At 52.3% G+C, this 16,870-nt stretch overlaps 1 protein-coding gene across 4 annotated transcripts in view; it reads right to left on the reverse strand.

Moving 5' to 3' along the window:
- Positions 1 to 16,870, reverse strand: part of TTLL4 (tubulin tyrosine ligase like 4) — a 27,892-nt gene continuing 11,022 nt past the window's right edge. For 3 of the 4 annotated variants that reach the window (XM_030017191.2, XM_041124398.1, XM_030017192.2), the window contains exons 5-19: positions 16,179 to 16,303; positions 15,667 to 15,777; positions 14,607 to 14,683; positions 13,487 to 13,681; positions 13,321 to 13,403; positions 11,511 to 11,639; positions 10,747 to 10,869; positions 9,122 to 9,220; positions 8,415 to 8,549; positions 7,546 to 7,683; positions 5,578 to 5,680; positions 4,766 to 4,976; positions 2,415 to 2,485; positions 1,736 to 1,818; positions 1 to 920 (exon numbers count right to left, since the gene is read on the reverse strand). In XM_030017191.2, coding sequence (XP_029873051.1) covers positions 779 to 920; positions 1,736 to 1,818; positions 2,415 to 2,485; positions 4,766 to 4,976; positions 5,578 to 5,680; positions 7,546 to 7,683; positions 8,415 to 8,549; positions 9,122 to 9,220; positions 10,747 to 10,869; positions 11,511 to 11,639; positions 13,321 to 13,403; positions 13,487 to 13,681; positions 14,607 to 14,683; positions 15,667 to 15,777; positions 16,179 to 16,303 — 1,825 coding nt within the window. In that variant the 3' untranslated portion in view covers positions 1 to 778. Of the gene's footprint in view, positions 921 to 1,735; positions 1,819 to 2,414; positions 2,486 to 4,765; positions 4,977 to 5,577; positions 5,681 to 7,545; positions 7,684 to 8,414; positions 8,550 to 9,121; positions 9,221 to 10,746; positions 10,870 to 11,510; positions 11,640 to 13,320; positions 13,404 to 13,486; positions 13,682 to 14,606; positions 14,684 to 15,666; positions 15,778 to 16,178; positions 16,304 to 16,870 lie in introns of those variants that run through there. The other variant, XM_041124399.1, reaches the window with a different exon arrangement.

The following is a 16,870-nucleotide window of genomic DNA, read 5'->3' on the forward strand; positions in this document are numbered from 1 at the left end:
TGAGTGCTAAACTTTAATAGAAATCCTTGAGAAATGATGAGAAAATAGAGAGCAGAGCCCAGGAGAAGAGCACCAGCCTGCAGTCCCCACACACATGCTGCAGGTCACTTGGGAGAGCCGACAGCCCAGAGTAGATGCTCCCTCCCTGGTAGCCCTACTGTCCCCACAACAAATCAGAGCTACGCTGGTACCCGTGGTCTCTCTCAAGCAGCGATGTGCAAGCCCAAAGTTTCCCCCAGGCCCTGAGGCTGGGGGAGGGCAGGATGTTGGCACAGGTGTTCAGAAAGGATGAAATGGGTCAGTTGAAAGTCCCACGCCCTCCTCCTTCCAGAGGAGCAGGGTGGTGGCTGGGGACTTTTCTCCAGGGGCCAGGCTCCAGCAGGGCAGAAGCAGACTTGGCTCCCAGCGGCTCAGGACAAGCGCACAGAGACACAGGCAAGCAAGGGCTGAGCCTGTGCTGGTTGGGGATGGGAAGCCTAGGCTGTCTCCAAGCTCAGCCAGCTCCCACGCAGCAAAGAAACCGCCACCACCACATCAGGCTTTAAGAGCAGCTTAGGACAAAGGCCAGACAAACCCCACTTCCTCAGGCTTTGCCATCTGTTTTAAAAATGGAAGTCAAACAGCTCTCCTCTTTGCCCAGTAAAACATCCCTCTCTAAAAACAGCCCCACAAGTGTGCAGCACAGAGGGCTCCCACAGTCCTTGCTCTCCGAGCCAGCTCCTGTCTCTTCCTTTGAGGTAGGTTGGGTTGTCCCCAGGGAGGGACAGCAGCTGCCTGGTCATATCACCAGGCCAGTGTCTGAGAGGCAGCCAGCAGGTTTCTGGTCAGCTCCACCAGTGCACTTGTTGAGAGGTAAGCTCTGAGTAGGGCTGGGCTCCAGGCATCTTGTGAGGTGTTCATCAGCTGAAGGGAGGAGTGTGCTGCAGGAGAAAGGAGACCCCATGCTGCTTAGGAACAGCGAGAAAGGATCAAAAGGGCCATGGTGCAACATTCACCTGCAGTATCATTATACACAGATTTGCAGACAGGGCTGCCAGGCTCACCTACTCCGTCTCCCATCCCAGGCAGCACCACTCACCCCAACAGACATCCAAGACATTGATGGGACTTCAGGGTCACAGCTTGATCTCCCTGCCTGCACGTAAACCCAACTCCATCTTGGCCTGGGCACAGGAGCAGGGATGCCCTTTCCCTTAACACCAGACACCAGGGGTGTGCCTGCCCTCCACTTTGGCTCACCCAGACGAACCCCAGTCCTCCAACTCTCCACAGGAAGCTGTTGGGGCCAGCAGCACCCATTTTGCAGCCCAGCTTTGCTTGGGGAAGCTGGCAGAGGCCTGCCTGCTCCCCCAGTCCCTTGCTGCAGCTGAGAGCCTCTGCTCACTGCTGGTCACATCAGAGCCCACAGAATTGGTGCGGGTCCTTGTGGGGAACATCTTGTCAGCATGTCCTGACCATGACAACCCCAAACATCACCCAGTCCGGCTGTTCCAAGCCTTACTCCCACCCGAGCTGGGCATACAGTGCCAAGGAGACATGCCCTGTTGCACAGACATCATGCCAGCCCGACCACTTGGCTCTTCAGAGAGCAGAGGCTGGCTTCAGAGCCTGCAAGCCAACCTGTTTCTCTCCCCTTAAACAAAGCTGCTTTCCCTGCTGCCAGTTCTCTCTCAGGAGGACACCAGTCCTAAAGCCACATTGAACACCATGCACGTCACGGCCGGTGCAAACTCACCCCAGCCTGCCCAGTTCCAGTTTGCTGAAGCCATTTGATTGAACGCTGCTCCTCTGGAGGAAGAAAGACTTTGGCAACGACCACTGCAGGAGGAGAGAAAGACAACCAAATGGCTATTTAAGTCGCAGCAAAAATCCCTCAAGCCTGCTGGGCTCTGCCATAGGCTGCCCTAGTGCGCTTCAGCTTGAACTGCCTCACACTGCTGTGCATCGTCACTGCCACCAGACTGTTCCCAGAATAGCAAACAGAGCAGTCTTTGCTCTCTGCTTAATGAATCCCTGTTCTGTAAGTGGGAGCAGAGCATCTTGAGGTCAAAAGAGTGGGTTTCTTTCACTGGATCAGCCTGCTGTTAAGGCACAGGAGTGACAGACGGAGATGGCTCCCTCGCAGAGGGGAATAAAGGGCAGGCTAGGTGCCAAATATGTAGGGCTGTGCCCAGTGCACCCAAGGATATTCAGATGTGAAGTACTTGCAAATCTGATATACTGGGAGGACTTCATGTTGGTGGGAGATAGAGAAGCGTGGGTTTTTCCAGACTTCCCGAGGCCTTGTTAGAGAGGGAAGAAGAGGGCAAACAGGTAGGGCAGGAGTCAGAGGAAGCAGAGCAAGCAGGCTTTCTGCCTAACTCTTCCCAGGCAAACCAACCACCTTTCCCTAGCTTATCCACAGCCATACGCACCATCTGAGCCAAATCAGTCCCTGCCCCAGTGTGGTACCCTTTGACACACCAGTTCTTCAGTAGCTCCAGACCTGGGAATTGACAGAAAAGACAAGAAGCAAGAACAAACGACCAAGTTTGCAGAGAGTTAAGCCTTCCCAGCTTGGGGCACACAAATATGCTGCACCAAGTGAACTGACTGTGCAGTACATGCTATGCAATAACTACCTGAACACGTGCCTGAGCCCCAGCAAACATGGGGTAAACCAAGGGCATTCACCCTTTGTATGAGCAAACACTAGCGAACGCCAGCACATGGGCTGCCGCAGTGCCTACCTTCCTCCCAGGGAGCCAGACGCACCGTGCAGCAGGCTCAGCTAAGCAGGGAAACTGGGGCAACACGGGATTTGCCGAATTAGACCAGACTGGCTGTCCCCCTGAGCCCGGTGCCTGCCAACGGCAGCACCTGATTTGGGCTGCACCGGTTAAAGTTCCTATAGTGCAAATGTAGAGCAGCTTTGCTGTCACCAGCCCCTTTCCCAGAGGAGGGCAGTTCTGGCAACCTCCACCTTGCACAGCACTGATCAGCTGCAGCATCCCAGCGCATCACCTTCTCCCTGCACAGATCCATTCGGAGCTCGACGTGGGCTGAGACCTGGTCTCCATCCCTGACAGAGGGTGAGGCTGGCACGGACCAAGCTCACCAGTGGTGTGACTGGAAGGGACTGTTCCTCCAGCCACACACAAGACGTGCTGCTCCAGAGCACAGGGAGGTCACCTTGAAGCAGAGCCATGTGTTCAACTGCACTGAACAGGCTCCACTTCCTCCAAGGCCTCCTGCTAGCTGTCCCCACTACAGCCAAGCTCCCTGCTCCCTGCTAACCCAGAAATATTGAGAAATCCAGGACCGCTCTCTTCCTGTTTACTTTTTTAAGAGCCTTAGAGCCATAGCACAAGCTAAGGTGCCTTGAGATTTAAGAACCAGCACAGCAATGGCCAGGAACTTGATGCTATCCAGCTGGGGTTACTGTGGTTTGCTATACGATACCAGCCCTGGCTATAGGAGGAATCCTTGCTGTCCAAACTCTGCTCCTCAGTGACCTTTCAGCAAGCCCCAGGACCTTGCTAAAAAACCCCATGTGTTGGGGGCTGAGAGGACCAGGGCAGCTCAGTAGCCCTGCCCTGGCTCTGTGCACCAGCCCGGGCTTTGCACCTTGCTGGCCGGGGAGAGGAGGGCTGCGTGGAACATACATGAATGGGAAGGGGCCAGGGGCAGGTTGGGTTTTGCTCAGAGATGAAGAGCAATGAGGGGTAGAGCAAATCTGCTCGTTGGGCTGCTTCAGGGAAGGTGGTTCCCTGAACCAGGACCCTGGCCTGAGCAGCAAAGTTCAGGGCAGCACTTCAGTGCGGATGATGACAGGTTCTTTCTTCCAGCTGACAGGAGAGCATCCAGCAAAGGTATTAGCGAGGCAAAGGATGACACATGCTGACAGCGCAGCTGGAGAAGGCTATGAGGTTACTGTGTCTCTCTGTGAAAGACTGTTACTGACCCCTTCGATATTTGCTCTAATACCAGTGAAAAGTGACAAAAGCTTTTTTTTTTTCCCCTCTGCATGACAGTCAGGCTAGGAGCACACATACAGTCACCTCAGTGGAGGGCTCGCTCCTGCAGAAGCCTCTCCAGCTATATCAGATGCTGGATGGAGAGCCCTGAGCCACAGACTCTTTATGTTCTCTAACCCCTCACACTAGACCTCACTGGTCTCTCTCCTGAAGAGCCTCTACTGCTGCCCTGATAGAGACAGCCCTGGGTAAGAAGGAATTGGTCTGGCCCAGCTATGCCTCATTAAAGGATGTTTTTTATTAAAATACAGAGTTGTGTCCTGGAAAGGTGGAAATGATAGCTAGATTTCTAGTGTTTAGGAAAAATTTCTCTGTGTGCATGCTGACAGTTTTTCATCAATTAGAAAGCAGCAGGAGACCAGGGAATAGGCCCAATTTTTCCTTCACTTCACAGATCACCTGTAAGGAGCAAAGCCTAGCAACTCCAGCTGTTTCTCCCTCAAAAGAAGGCAGAGGAACACAGTAAGAGGCCAGAGCTACAGGCTGAAGGCAGAAGTCCAGCCTGCTTCAGCCCCAGGGCACCTAGAAGTGATGGTGCTGTGTTTACCAGAACAGTCAGCACCTCTGATCAACTCAGAATAAGCTTTTCGTGATATTTGAAGCAGTCTGGGAGGGTAACACATTTCCTGTGGCTAGTGTGCAGGCAGGCAGCACTCCCTCAACATGCGTAGCTCAGAAGTCTCCCATGACTGCCAGCAGGCAGCCTGCCTGACTCAGGTGACTGTGCCAGGCTCTCAGATGGCAGTTACCTTTGTGTTTATTCAGGTAGTATTTGAGCTCCCACTGGGTCACCAGGATGTTGAAGTAACGAGGCTGCTCGAAGAAGCGCAGGTACCGCATGGAGATGTGGGTAGGGAACACCCGCTCGAACTGCCCACGCCGGGAATACTCATCCTCTGTCTCCACCAGGATGCGAACATCATCTGGGGTCAGGATGTCCAAGACAGAAGAATAAAAATCCTGCAGATAAGACCAATGCAGGGTCAGGGAGAACTGAACTACAGTTTGTCGGTCCCCCTTCTCACCTTCCCACTCCTCAGACCCTCTCAGGCAGAAGTCTCCATGTGTCTGAGATCTTTGGGACACAGACCATGTGGAAAATGAAGAAATCTAGGCTCAGTGGTGACATCAACACTGCACAGAGCTGAGAACATGCCCCAATTCTGCAGCCCAACCTTCTTACAGACACTGCCAGGTGGCACACAAGGCAAGCATCCCTGCTAACCTGCACGGTGTCAGCAGACAAAGGCTATGAGAGCTGCGCAGAGACACAAGGAGGAACAGGCAGTGCTCAGACCCTGTTTGGGGACTGGTGAGTAACATGCCCCTCAGCACATGCCTATTTTAATGTAAAGATGAGCCAGTGCAGCAGTGGCTTAAGCAAATCCAATTTATTTCTGACCAGCTGTTTTGTAACCCACTGGAGCTCAAGTGCTCCCCATCATCTGGCTGTCCCCACAGAGGGGCACAATCTGGAGAGGAACATGGGATAGACATGTGGGACTGGTTGGGACAGTGGCTTGGCAGGATGGCACAAGTATCAGAGGAGGTTGTGTCATACCTGGTCAGGTATCTTCTGCGTCAAGTAATAGGCCTTCTTCATCTTCTCTGCTATGAAATGCTCAGGTGCTGCCTTGGGCTTCTCCTTCAAAGCACTGCCCAGACTGAGGACACAAAAAGAGGCAGTAGAGCATTTAGGCAGAGAAGACAAAGTCCTGTCATGGCAGAGCTGCTCCCAGCAACTTCTGTGAGAGCAGTGACACCCTCAGGAAAATGCCATGGAGGAGAGAACACTTTCTCCAAGGATTTCACTAGTTCCAGGATCAGTGATGCAACCACAGCCTTGTGCATCAGCACAGGACCCAGGAGGGATGTGGGCAGGGGAACAGGGAGGGCCCTGCCAGCTCCTTGCTAAGGCTTTTCAGTGTTCCTTCAACCAAAAGGCGAACCATCATCTTACACCCACATAGGATGCAAGAGGGCCAAAGACACACCATGACCCGATTCACAGCACTTGAAGCCTGGTGGGATTTCATGTTTACATCCCACTTGGAACGCAGCTTCCTAACTGTAACCACAGGGCTGGGGGTACGAGTACTCAGTACTGGTACTGTGCAAGGAAGGAGAGAACTCTTAGATCAAAAACTTCCTCCTGCAACACCCAAGACTGCTTAAGACTTGAATTCAGCTCCAGCTCCACAGGCCATGGGAAATCCTGGCTTTTGTACAATCTGACCAGCAACCATCTAAACTATTCTAAGCACCCAACTGAACCATTTGGGGATGCCAGAGTCTGGGAGATACTTGTCCAACATCTTGTAACCCTTATATCAACACAGCTAATTTGTTCTGCTGCTGCAAAAATAATTAGTTGTGTGCAGATCCAAACAGGGAGAGCAGAGCCTTGAGGCTGAGCAGAGCCTAGAGGCTGTGCTGCATGGTGCTTGGGGAACATATAGATCTACTGGAATTATGCCCATATGCAAAAAACCCCTTCGTATCCTTTCCAGGGCAGGAGATACAGTTAAGCAAGCTTGCCCCTGGATGCAGGAACTCTGGTAATGCATGATCTGAACCATGTTAAGGATCCGCTTAATCCCCTGCAGGTCCTTTCGAGGACACCTGCCCTTCAGCACCTCTGTCACAAGTCGCAAACGAGCGTGTGATCAAAGCGCCGCAGAAGAGCTGGCGAGCGCTCCCCGGCTAGAACAGGCCCGCGCTCCAAGCTTCTCCCTTCGCTGAAGGCACAGGGCAGGTGGAGGGCAAGAGTCCCATTTTTTGGCATGCCCACACATCAGGGTGTGCTGATGCTCATCCCAGCAAGCTGCTCCTTCAGTGACATACGGCCAGCAGCCACTCTGCTACAGGGAACAGGACTGGTTTCATCCCACTGTCAGGTTTGAAACCAGTATAAGCCCAAGCTGTGGTGAAACACAGAAGGAGCAGGGGCCTGGGTGGACACATGCCCAAGAATTAGCCTTATGCAAGAAACAGTCATGTTAGCTGCAAGGTAAGACTGTGCACACCCCAACCCATAGGTCTACAGCCTTTGACACCTGGAGTGCTGCCTAAGGAACAGATCACTCCAGCCTTTGCAAAATAACAGGTGCTCCTCTTGCTCAAGGCAGCAGCATGTCAGCCCTGGGGTAGAGGGTAAGCGGATCCAGACCCAACACAGCCAGCCAGCCCTCCAAGCAAACGGAGAGGCAGTGAGGCTCAGCATTGCGTTAGTTCTGGCAGGGGAAAAGAGGAGAGAGCACAACTCTACTAACTGCAGAGCAAGCACAAATTACGCTAGCCTCACTTCCAACTATGGACTTGCAGAGAGGGCATAAATCCTTCTGCCTTGAAGAGACCGCAGGAACCAGATACCCAGGCAATGATGCAAGTCCCTCAGACCCATAGCTGAAGGACCAGCAAGCACAGGCTCTCAACAGCATAGAAACTAGTGTTTGCCAGGCTGCAAGCAGCCCCCAGATGAAATCCCCCAAGAGAAAAGCCTGCCTCTCTGACAGAGAAGGGGGCTGACCTGCAGGTAGAGCCACTTCTTGTCTGCGGCCTTGAGACCATGCTGTCCGTGCTGGGCAGAACAAAGCCAGCGAGGTTGAGGAGGTCCCGGATCATCTGGCCCTTGATGCTCACGTCCAGTGGGGAGTTGGAGTGGAGGCTGTGGGGAAGAAGCATCACTGAGTGCTAGAATGGAGGTGCTGAGCCCCACGGCCTCAAGATCACTCCCTGGGTTAATACTGACCGGGATACAAAACCCAGCCTGTCCCTCACCTCATCACAGACAGCCATGAGACATTGAGAGAAAAATCCCGACAACAGTTCTTTGAATAGGGGCTCCCCACCAGAAACAGTTCATTTCTCCACCTCTTCCCAGATTTGCTGGAAACCAGCAAACCCATCCCCAGAGCCCTATGTGGGACCACAGCTCTGTGTCCAGCTCATGCCCATCCACTCTTGCAGGCAGGAGAGGCTGTACTGAGGTACACTGCAGCTCCCACCCCTGCCTGCGCAGCCAACACCGCACGGCCGGGTGCTGTCAGCAAGCAAGGAACAGTGCACGAGGCAGTGGAGCCGCTGATCACTTCTGCCCACGCAAAGAAGAAATCTCTGCCATTACCCGTTCCCTACATGACACATCCCTCCTTGGCCTTCCTTTTTTAACATACTCTTCCCTGGCTCTAGCTGGAGCATGCCCAGTGAAGCTTTCTGAGCTGCCGATGGATGTTGTTTTCGCAGACAGGGAGGACTTTGATTCCTGCAATCTGGAGAGGGAGGCTTCAAAGCCCACAGTCTTTCAGCACAGGGTGGAGGGGATATCACGAGCCAAATTCACTTTGTGGTAAAAGAAAGGCCATTATCCACTCTGCTGTGGCTCAGAATCTGCTTTACCTTGGGGAAATGTTGACCTCTAAGATCCAGGGCTTGAGGTTTTCATCCAGCATGATATCAAACCCAAACAGCTCATGGCAACAGTACGGCCGCCGCACGTACATCTTCACCAGGCTGTTCACGTAGGGCTCAGATCTGCAAGCCAAGGAAAAACGCTTGTTTCCAACAGTCAGACAGCAGAGCTCTGGCAGTTCAAGGCACACGCTGCCAGTTCTGAGAGCGTATGCAGCCACATGCTGCGGGAGCGGGTGGGCTGAGAGACCAACTCAGGCCTGTGAGCTGCTGCTGCTGCACTGCGTATGGATCCAGCATTGCCTCCTGAGCATCCCTGCTCCGTCAGGCAGGATCTGCCTCTGAACACAAGATCTATCCTGCACCAGGGGACCTTTCTTCTCAGGCACCCTGGCCAAGCAGGGGAGTGGGTGGCAAGCTGTGCAGAGTATTGGGTACACTGCACCCTCCTGACCTCCCCCCCTGCACTGCAGGCAGACCCAGGAAATGTAAGGTCTATTTACCCATTGCAGCTACTGCAGCATGAGCATAAGTAACAGGATGAAAGGAAGGATCCAGAGAGAAATACTGAAGCCAAAAGAAGTGGTAGCATTTAGATTAAGAGCAAAAGCACTGGTCTGACAGGGGACTGGAGAGCCAAAGGGACCAGGGTGCACCCCACAGCCAGGCACAGAGCAAGGGGTGCCAGGACTCACGCAATGATGGTTTTGATAACGATGTCCTTAATCTTCTCCCAGATGGCCTCGCTATTAACTCCCTTCTGGGTCAGGTAACTCCAGAGAGCTTTGAGTGCCCTGGGAGAGAAAAAGCAAAGGAGGTAGCTCTGTAGCCTCTTGCTGCCCAGCCCTGCAAGGGGAGTCAAAGCAGCAGAGGGGAGCCTTGACAAAGCTCTTCCCTGGCATGGCCACCCTTCTGCCATCCTCAAACCCCTCAGCTCCTGGTTGCTGCCCTCCGCAGCCTGGCCGCTGGTCTTGTAGGCCCAGCTACTAGGAACATAAATCTGTCATAGACTTGTCCCAGCACTGGAGTAATAAGTCCCAAATTAGCACATGAGCAAGGTAAGTCAGGCCCAGATCTTCTCTTCCCTCCCCCTCCGTGTCCTCAGCAAACCTCCCCTTCCTGCAGGCCTTCCCCCGCAGCACTACAAAGCAGCTCAGCAAGAATCCAGCAAGACCCCCGTAAATCTTTTAGCTAGAGCCATTTCACCAAGGCTTCGGGGGTGGAGAAAATTTTTTTAAAAACATGGAGAACAAGATGGTAGGGGGGAGCATCTTTGCTTTTATAGGAGTTTCCCACACCACACTGAGCGTTGCAAGCCACCCTGACACCAAGCCAAGGATGCTCAGATATTGCTCAAGTGACTGTGTGGCTAATGTCCAGGAATCCAAAGGTCACGCTTCCTGCATACAAGAGATGGAGCGGATTACAGCCACTCTCATCTTTAACGTGGGAGCGGCCAGCTTTGACTTGCATGGCAGTACCAAAAACCCACGCAATCCCACCCCCATGGGATTTCAACTGCTGGGGGACAGCAGCCCCTTCTCAAAGTCCCAGTAGAGGAACAAACCACTGTGCAGCAGGTCCGTGTTTGAGAAAGCAATCCTACCGCAGCAAACCACCTTCTGCAGCTCCCTTTGAAGTGAAGTAGCCCTGCCCAGGCCCATGAATTGAGAACTCTATCCTGCACTATTTTTAAAAGAGTTCAAACACAGCTATGGAATCAGAGACAAGTGCCTGGGGCCTTGGATCAGTCCACCCATGGGACAGCAGGGAACAGGAACTCCTGCAAGACTGCAGCCCACCTCCCAAATGCCTAGAAATGGCACCACTGCTCCTATTCACATTGAGTACCACACAAATTATCAGTTTTGCACCAGGACTGTCCCTTTCTCTGCCTCCATAGGGAAGTCAAGAGCGAGATGGGCAGAAGCTCCCATCTAGCCAATTTAAGCATCACAATTACCCATTCAAGTTCTAACAGCAAAAAATCAGATTCTGCTTTAACCACATCCCATTGCCCCTGCAACAGGGCAAGGGGATGAATGAGCACAGATAAGAGCAGCGTTGGAAGCAGGGAACGGCACAGACACAGGCGGGATGAACGGCAACCACAGCCCAAGCAGCAGCAGCCAGGACAAGTCACAAGCCAGGGAGACCGTCCAGATTCCATCGACACTAACCCATGCTAAAATCACTCTGCTTCTCCAGTTTCCCCAAGCGGGAGCAGACAATACAGGAAGCACCTTCAACTTTTGGGTAGGAATACTGAAAAGACTGACTTAACAGGGAATAGAATAACTGCCCTAAAAGCAGCACCTACCATTTGTGTCCCTGACAAGCAGTCTCATCCAAGTTGGACTTGTACTCCGTGTTCTTCTTGTTCACGCTGTAGTTGGTCAAGTGCACGAACTTGTTGCTGAGGCTCTTCATTGAGGAGGAGTACCTGGATGAGACAATAGGAGCACAAGCAGTCAGCTTGAACTGGCTGCCCCCAGGCCCATGGGGCAGGCAGAAACTCTGTTCTCATCTCAGACCACTCTTGGCCATCCACCAGCCCTGCTGCCTCCCTTTCCCAGGCTGCCTGGAGCTCTCTGTCCCCATGGGCCCAGAGCTGATGGGACAAAGCATGAGACACAGAGCAAGCTGCCTTGGGGCAGTGAGATGCAGTCCCACCCTCACAGCATGTCCTTAAGAAAAGACCAGAGCATCAGTGAGCAAAAGCACTGATGGAACTGCAGCAGTCTGAGGCAATACAGCCAAAACTGGAAGAAACATCTCAGTTGTATGCCAGCTCTTATGCAGTATGAAGCACAGACAGCATATTTCAAGAACTGCTTTACACTGAGCTGATCTTGCCTTGGGAAGCGCGGATGAACAAAGCATCGTCTCAGATTCCCTTTCAACACTGTCACCTGCAGTGACCCCATGTGTTTCCAGACTGCTTCTTAAGCAAGCAAACTACAACTTTAAGCATCACTGTATACAGGATAACTCCCTCCTGCCCCAGCCGAGGCCGGTACCACAGTCACACATGCCTCAGCGCTGAGGTCGCCCCCCCCAGCATCGCTCTCCTGTACAACCTACTTGCAGCTAGCAAAGCGAACCAATCCATCCTTGAACAGGTAGACCCTGAGGGGGTCGTAGCAAGTGACGTAAACGTAGATCCTCAGGTCAAACTTCTTCCCGCCAATGAGGTAGGGTTTGTGCAGATATCTGCAGAGGGAAGCAAGCACCGGGGAAGGGTTATGATTTCCATCTGCAGGAACATCTCTAGCCCCCACCTCAGAAGACTTGGCAAAACAAGGGATCAAGGCAGAAGCCCTTTGGCACAGCATTTCCAAGTGAAGTGCATCACAGTCAAAATGAGAGAGAAAAAAGCTCTCCCATGCACAGGAAGATCCTGCAGCACATGAGCAGTATTCCCCTCTGCTCAGTTCCATTTTGAAGAGATTTTCCCTGGCTCTAAGGCACAGTAGCTTTTCTACACCCACAAGACTGATCACAATATTCAGGAACATCTAAGACATGCAGTGGGCCACAGATGGTTTGGTTCAGTGAGCAGAAACAGTTGGAAATTTTCATCCAAATCATTTGATTATTCATCCCAGAAGTTCATGATTTTCCATAGGAAAGCTTATCACTTTGCATGGGAAGCGGACAGGGAGAACAGACAAGCCAACACAGCAGTTCCCTGTCTGCCAAACACCAGACAGTTTTCCTGCCCTCACAAGAACTTTCCCAGAAAGCAGCCTCAAACCAAGATAAGCTATTCCATTTTTCTGCGGAAGGAAAAGGAGATTCTGAAAATCCTGTTATTTCAAGAAAATCCTTTGACCAACATCCACACACACAGAGGCCACACACACTGACTCATTCTAACTTGGATAAGAACAAATCTTTGACAATTGCCACCTCTTCCCTGGGACTTCTCTTCCGACTGTGCTTGTGGGCACTGGATAAGGTTTGTTTGCCTCCAGAGATGTCAAACCCCAGAGTACAAAGCAGTGGGAGCAGGATCACAGCAGAGCTGAAGCTGATCACCTGACAGACAGAAGCTCCAGAAAGCCCACAGAGCCAGTTTGTACCCAAGACCTCAAAAATCTACACAGAGACAGCAGCACTCTGATAAGCCCAGCTGCAGCTGACAGAGCCAGACTTCCAGCAGCAGCATTACAACCAGGCAGTCGAGAAGTTTCCAGATGAAAATCAGGTGCTTCTGCTCTGCCACATAGTGGCAGTGGCCCATATCTGGCCAGAGACACTAGGAGGTCCCAGGCTGTGTGTCAACCTTGCTTTCCCTCACTGTCCTGGTTTCAGCTGGGATAGAGTTAATTGTCTTCCTAGTAGCTGGTATAGTGCTATGTTTTTGAGTTTGGTATGAGAAGAATGTTGATAACGCTGATGTTTTCAGTTGCTGTCAAGTAATGTTTAGACTAAGTCAAGCTTCTCATGCCCAGCCAGCAAGAAGGCTGGAGAGGCACAAGAAGTCGGGAGGGGACAGAGCCAGGGCAGCTGACCCAAACTGGCCAAAGGGGTATTCTGTACCATGTGACACCATGCCTACTATATAAAGTGGGGGGAGTTGGCCTGGGGGGATCGCTGCTCGGGAACTAACTGGGCATCGGTCATTGAGTCATGAGCAATTGCATTGTGCATCACTTGTTTTGTATATTCCAATTCTTTTATTATTATTGTTATTGTCATTTTATTATTGTTATTATTATAATAATTATTTTTTTCCTTTCTGTCCTATTAACCTGTTCTTATCTCAACCCATGTGTTTTACTTTTTTTCCCCGATTCTCTCTCCCATCCCACTGGGTGGGGGGAAAGTGAGTGAGTGGCTGCGTGGTGCTTAGTCGCTGGCTGGGGTTAAAACCATGACACTCGCTCACCTCTGTACCAGCAGCGGTCTCCTTTTGGGGAGCTGGCTCCATTTGTGGATGACCTGGATACCAATGCCTCTTGCTGATGCTGGCTGCAAAACACAAACAAGAAGGGATCAGATCTTCTCCCTACAGCTACAATGGGACAGAGAATTGAGCTCTGCTTTGCACTTACTGGTTTCACAATCCATTTCTGGTGGCTAGCTCCTTCCTCCCATGCTTTCCTGAGTAATTTGATGTCCTGGGGCAGGATGAAGGACTGGGGGAAGAAGTTAAACTCCTTCTTCCCACAGCGAGCCTGCATCTTCAACAGGTTGCGCCACAGACGGTCCTTTCTCCCAATTTGAAATGAACCGGGGAAGTGGTTTAGCTGGAAAGGAACCCCGATGCTGTGAGATCTCCGTTCTTCCCCACCTCCCTGCCCACCCCTTGCTGCTCCCTGGCCAGAGGATACATCCTTTCTGAACACAGTGCAGGGTAATGCTCTTTGCTCCCCTCCCAGGATTGCATCAAGACAGGACCCACCTGCTCCTGAAGCTTTGCAGGGATAAACACCCACATGGTGACCCACACCAGCTACAAAGCCAGCAGCTGCTACCTCGTCCCTTCTGATGTCTGAACAGCTGCAGGGCACTAACCCCCAGCCTTTGAGCTTCCTCTGGCAGTATCCTCCACCCCAGTGGTTTCTCTCTTGCTTCTAAACTGTATGCCAGAGTCCTGCCCATGCAACATAAGCTCTGGGGACAGAAAGACCCCGCAGCAGGACAGGAACAGGACTAGAGGCTGCTAGCTTCCAAACCTGGATGCTGCCTCAAAACCAAGTAGTTTCGAGCACGACAGCTCTCCAGAACAAATATGTATGTGTGACAGATATCAAACCTCTGGTTCCTCACATGCTCCCCAAGCCATGGGCCACTCCTGACCCTTTTGTGATCTGAGTTAGGTACATCCCCTCTGGCTGTGCTGGCAGGGAGCGCACTGGCCCTACCACTCAGTTCTGCCAGAGGAAGGACTGCTTTAAGCAACAATGACCGAATTTAGATGAGCTCACAAGGGAACACAGCTTGGTTACAGCCTCAGTCTGTACAAGACCCACCCTCACAGTGGGGATTCTCACCCAGCTGTGTCTGTCTCTTGGGCTCATCTGCCAGCACAGGAATGCCAGCTGCCATGGTCTGGCAGGGACACTGCAGGGACAGCACAACAAACACCTGGCCCTGAAGAGAGGGGCACCCAAACTGCTCCCAACATGCTCTCCATGCACGTGAAGGAGGTCAGCCCAAAACATCTCCTACCTTCTGGTGCTCCCTGATAGCTCTGAAGCTGGGAGATTTCATGTGGTGGCCCCAGCAACCCAGCCAGTCATTGCTTTCTGCAGGAAAAACAGAGAAATCCATGACTGAGTACCCTGACACCCACAACACCCTCTCAACCCACCGGCACCCCATCTCCTGGGGCTAGCAGAAGTGTGGCAGGGATGCTGCACAGCAATAGCACAAAGCACTCATACTGGCTACTGCAAGGCTGCCAAACCAAGGGCTGTGAGTGGGATCCAGTTAACCAGGTGGGTCATATCCTTGCAAACATGATTGTTGTGGGGATCTGGGCAGACACAGGGTCAAAGGAATGGCTTTAATCCCCCAGCACCCTGACTTCCCTGCTTTACAGCAGGTGAATGAAGCAGTTGGCTAATTGGCACTGCACTGCAGAGGGACATGTAGGATTGCAAGACTTCCTAGGTCTTGCTCTGCCCTGTGTGTCCCACTATAGCCCCAAAACTGTCTGCGCAGTGGTCTCCTGATACAAGCAGGAGTACTGCTGGGAGATCACACTCCAGGGTATGGATCTTAGCTGCAAATGCTCAGTGCTTCCCCAGCCCCAGCTCTCTCCTACACATCTCCTACGCAGCAACAAGATCCCAATGCTAAGAACTCTCTGGCTATGGTCAATGAGGATGGCTTTTTCCTCAGCACATGTGGACAAGGGACAGCGGCGCTGGGGTTGGCACCAGATGAGTGCCAGCCTCAGAGTGGCAGCACCATCTAGAGGCACAGCTCAAACAAGCCGGAGCACAGCTCTGCTGCCCCACACACTGCCTCAGCTCCTGACAACCCAGGAGTAAGTCCTTGTGGTCTATGCCAGAGACAAGCCAAGAGGGAGATCAGGCCCTGTCAGGACCCACAGAACTTGGATACTGCGAGTCAGACAGGCAGAAATGGGAACCCAGCATCCTGCAGTGCCGAGCCTGTATCACTCCTGCTCTGCTCTTCACAAGCAGTCTGCCTTCTCATGCCCATGGGCTTGAGGCAAGGGAGGACATGATGTGTTGGATGCTGCCAGACTCCCACAACTTACTTTTGCTGACTCTGAAGTGGGACCTGCCAACGGTTTGCTTCACTATGTTTGGCGTGACTGTGCACATTTTCCATCGCAGCAGCTTCCTCTGCTCCCAAGGCAGCTTTTCCACTAGGAAGGCAAAAAGATAAGGACAGAATGAAAACAAACACAATACCCGGATTTTCTACAGCTGCACACAGAGAAATTCTTGTGGTTTGCTGCACAGGCACCAGGCCTGCAGAGGAGGGTGCGTAGCCCCCTTTGCAGAACTAGCATGGAGCAGAAGACTCCACGGCTGGGGGAGATCCAGGACACTGGGACATTTGGTGGCAGCCTGACTCATGCTCCAGGCTGTGGGAACAGCCATCATTTTACTCCAGCCCTTTGGATCTCACAGTGGTGCTGGGTCTCATCACGGGAAGGGTGAAAGGGAGCCACTGCTGGCCAGCTCCTGGCTGTGTGCTGGCACCGCTGCTTGCTAATAATGGGCTGGCCACTCTCACCCTGCATGGCAACAGACCCCAGCTCACCTCTCTCATCCCGAGTACTGAAGTAGATGGTTGGAGGCACATTAGGGAATAAACTGCAGACAAGAGCTGGTTTGAGCACTTTCTCCTGAGCCTCAGCAGGCTGGTCCAGGCCCTCAATGCAGTTCCTAGGAGAGATGAAGAAGTAGGCAGTTGGCTAAAGGTGAAAAGTAGCACAGGGGGAAGCCAGAAGGAGCCTTTATCCTGGTATTGGGAATTTGCATCATCGCAAGGTGGTGTAAGCAATGGGCACTAAGGTCAGTAACCCAGTCTGCAGCGACAAGGGGGTGAGCTTGCAATGAATGCACATGCCAAGTGTTGTAACCCCCACCGGTTTTGTGTTTTACCGGGGCAAGGGGTGGAGTTTGTTACATGACAAACCCTATAACCTAGTCCACAGGAACAAGGGGTGGAGGTTGTAATGCATATATGATTCAGCTGCTGTAACCCTCTTGGTTTTGGTGTGTTGCAGAGAAGAGGGCTGGAGTTTTACTGACTGTACACCTTCTTACCACAGCAATCCCTAACACCCGGGAGGAAAGGTAGAATTTATAACATATCTATTAAGGTTGTGATGATGCTAACAGAGTTTATAACGAACATATATTCAAATACAAGCCACTGCAGCCAGTGGAAGAAGCCACACCAGAGAAATCCACCAAGGAACAAAGAGCAGCAAAAGAAAAGGAATCACA

This window comes from Aquila chrysaetos, chromosome 6, assembly GCF_900496995.4.
Source record: "Aquila chrysaetos chrysaetos chromosome 6, bAquChr1.4, whole genome shotgun sequence".
Taxonomy (NCBI): domain Eukaryota; kingdom Metazoa; phylum Chordata; class Aves; order Accipitriformes; family Accipitridae; genus Aquila; species Aquila chrysaetos.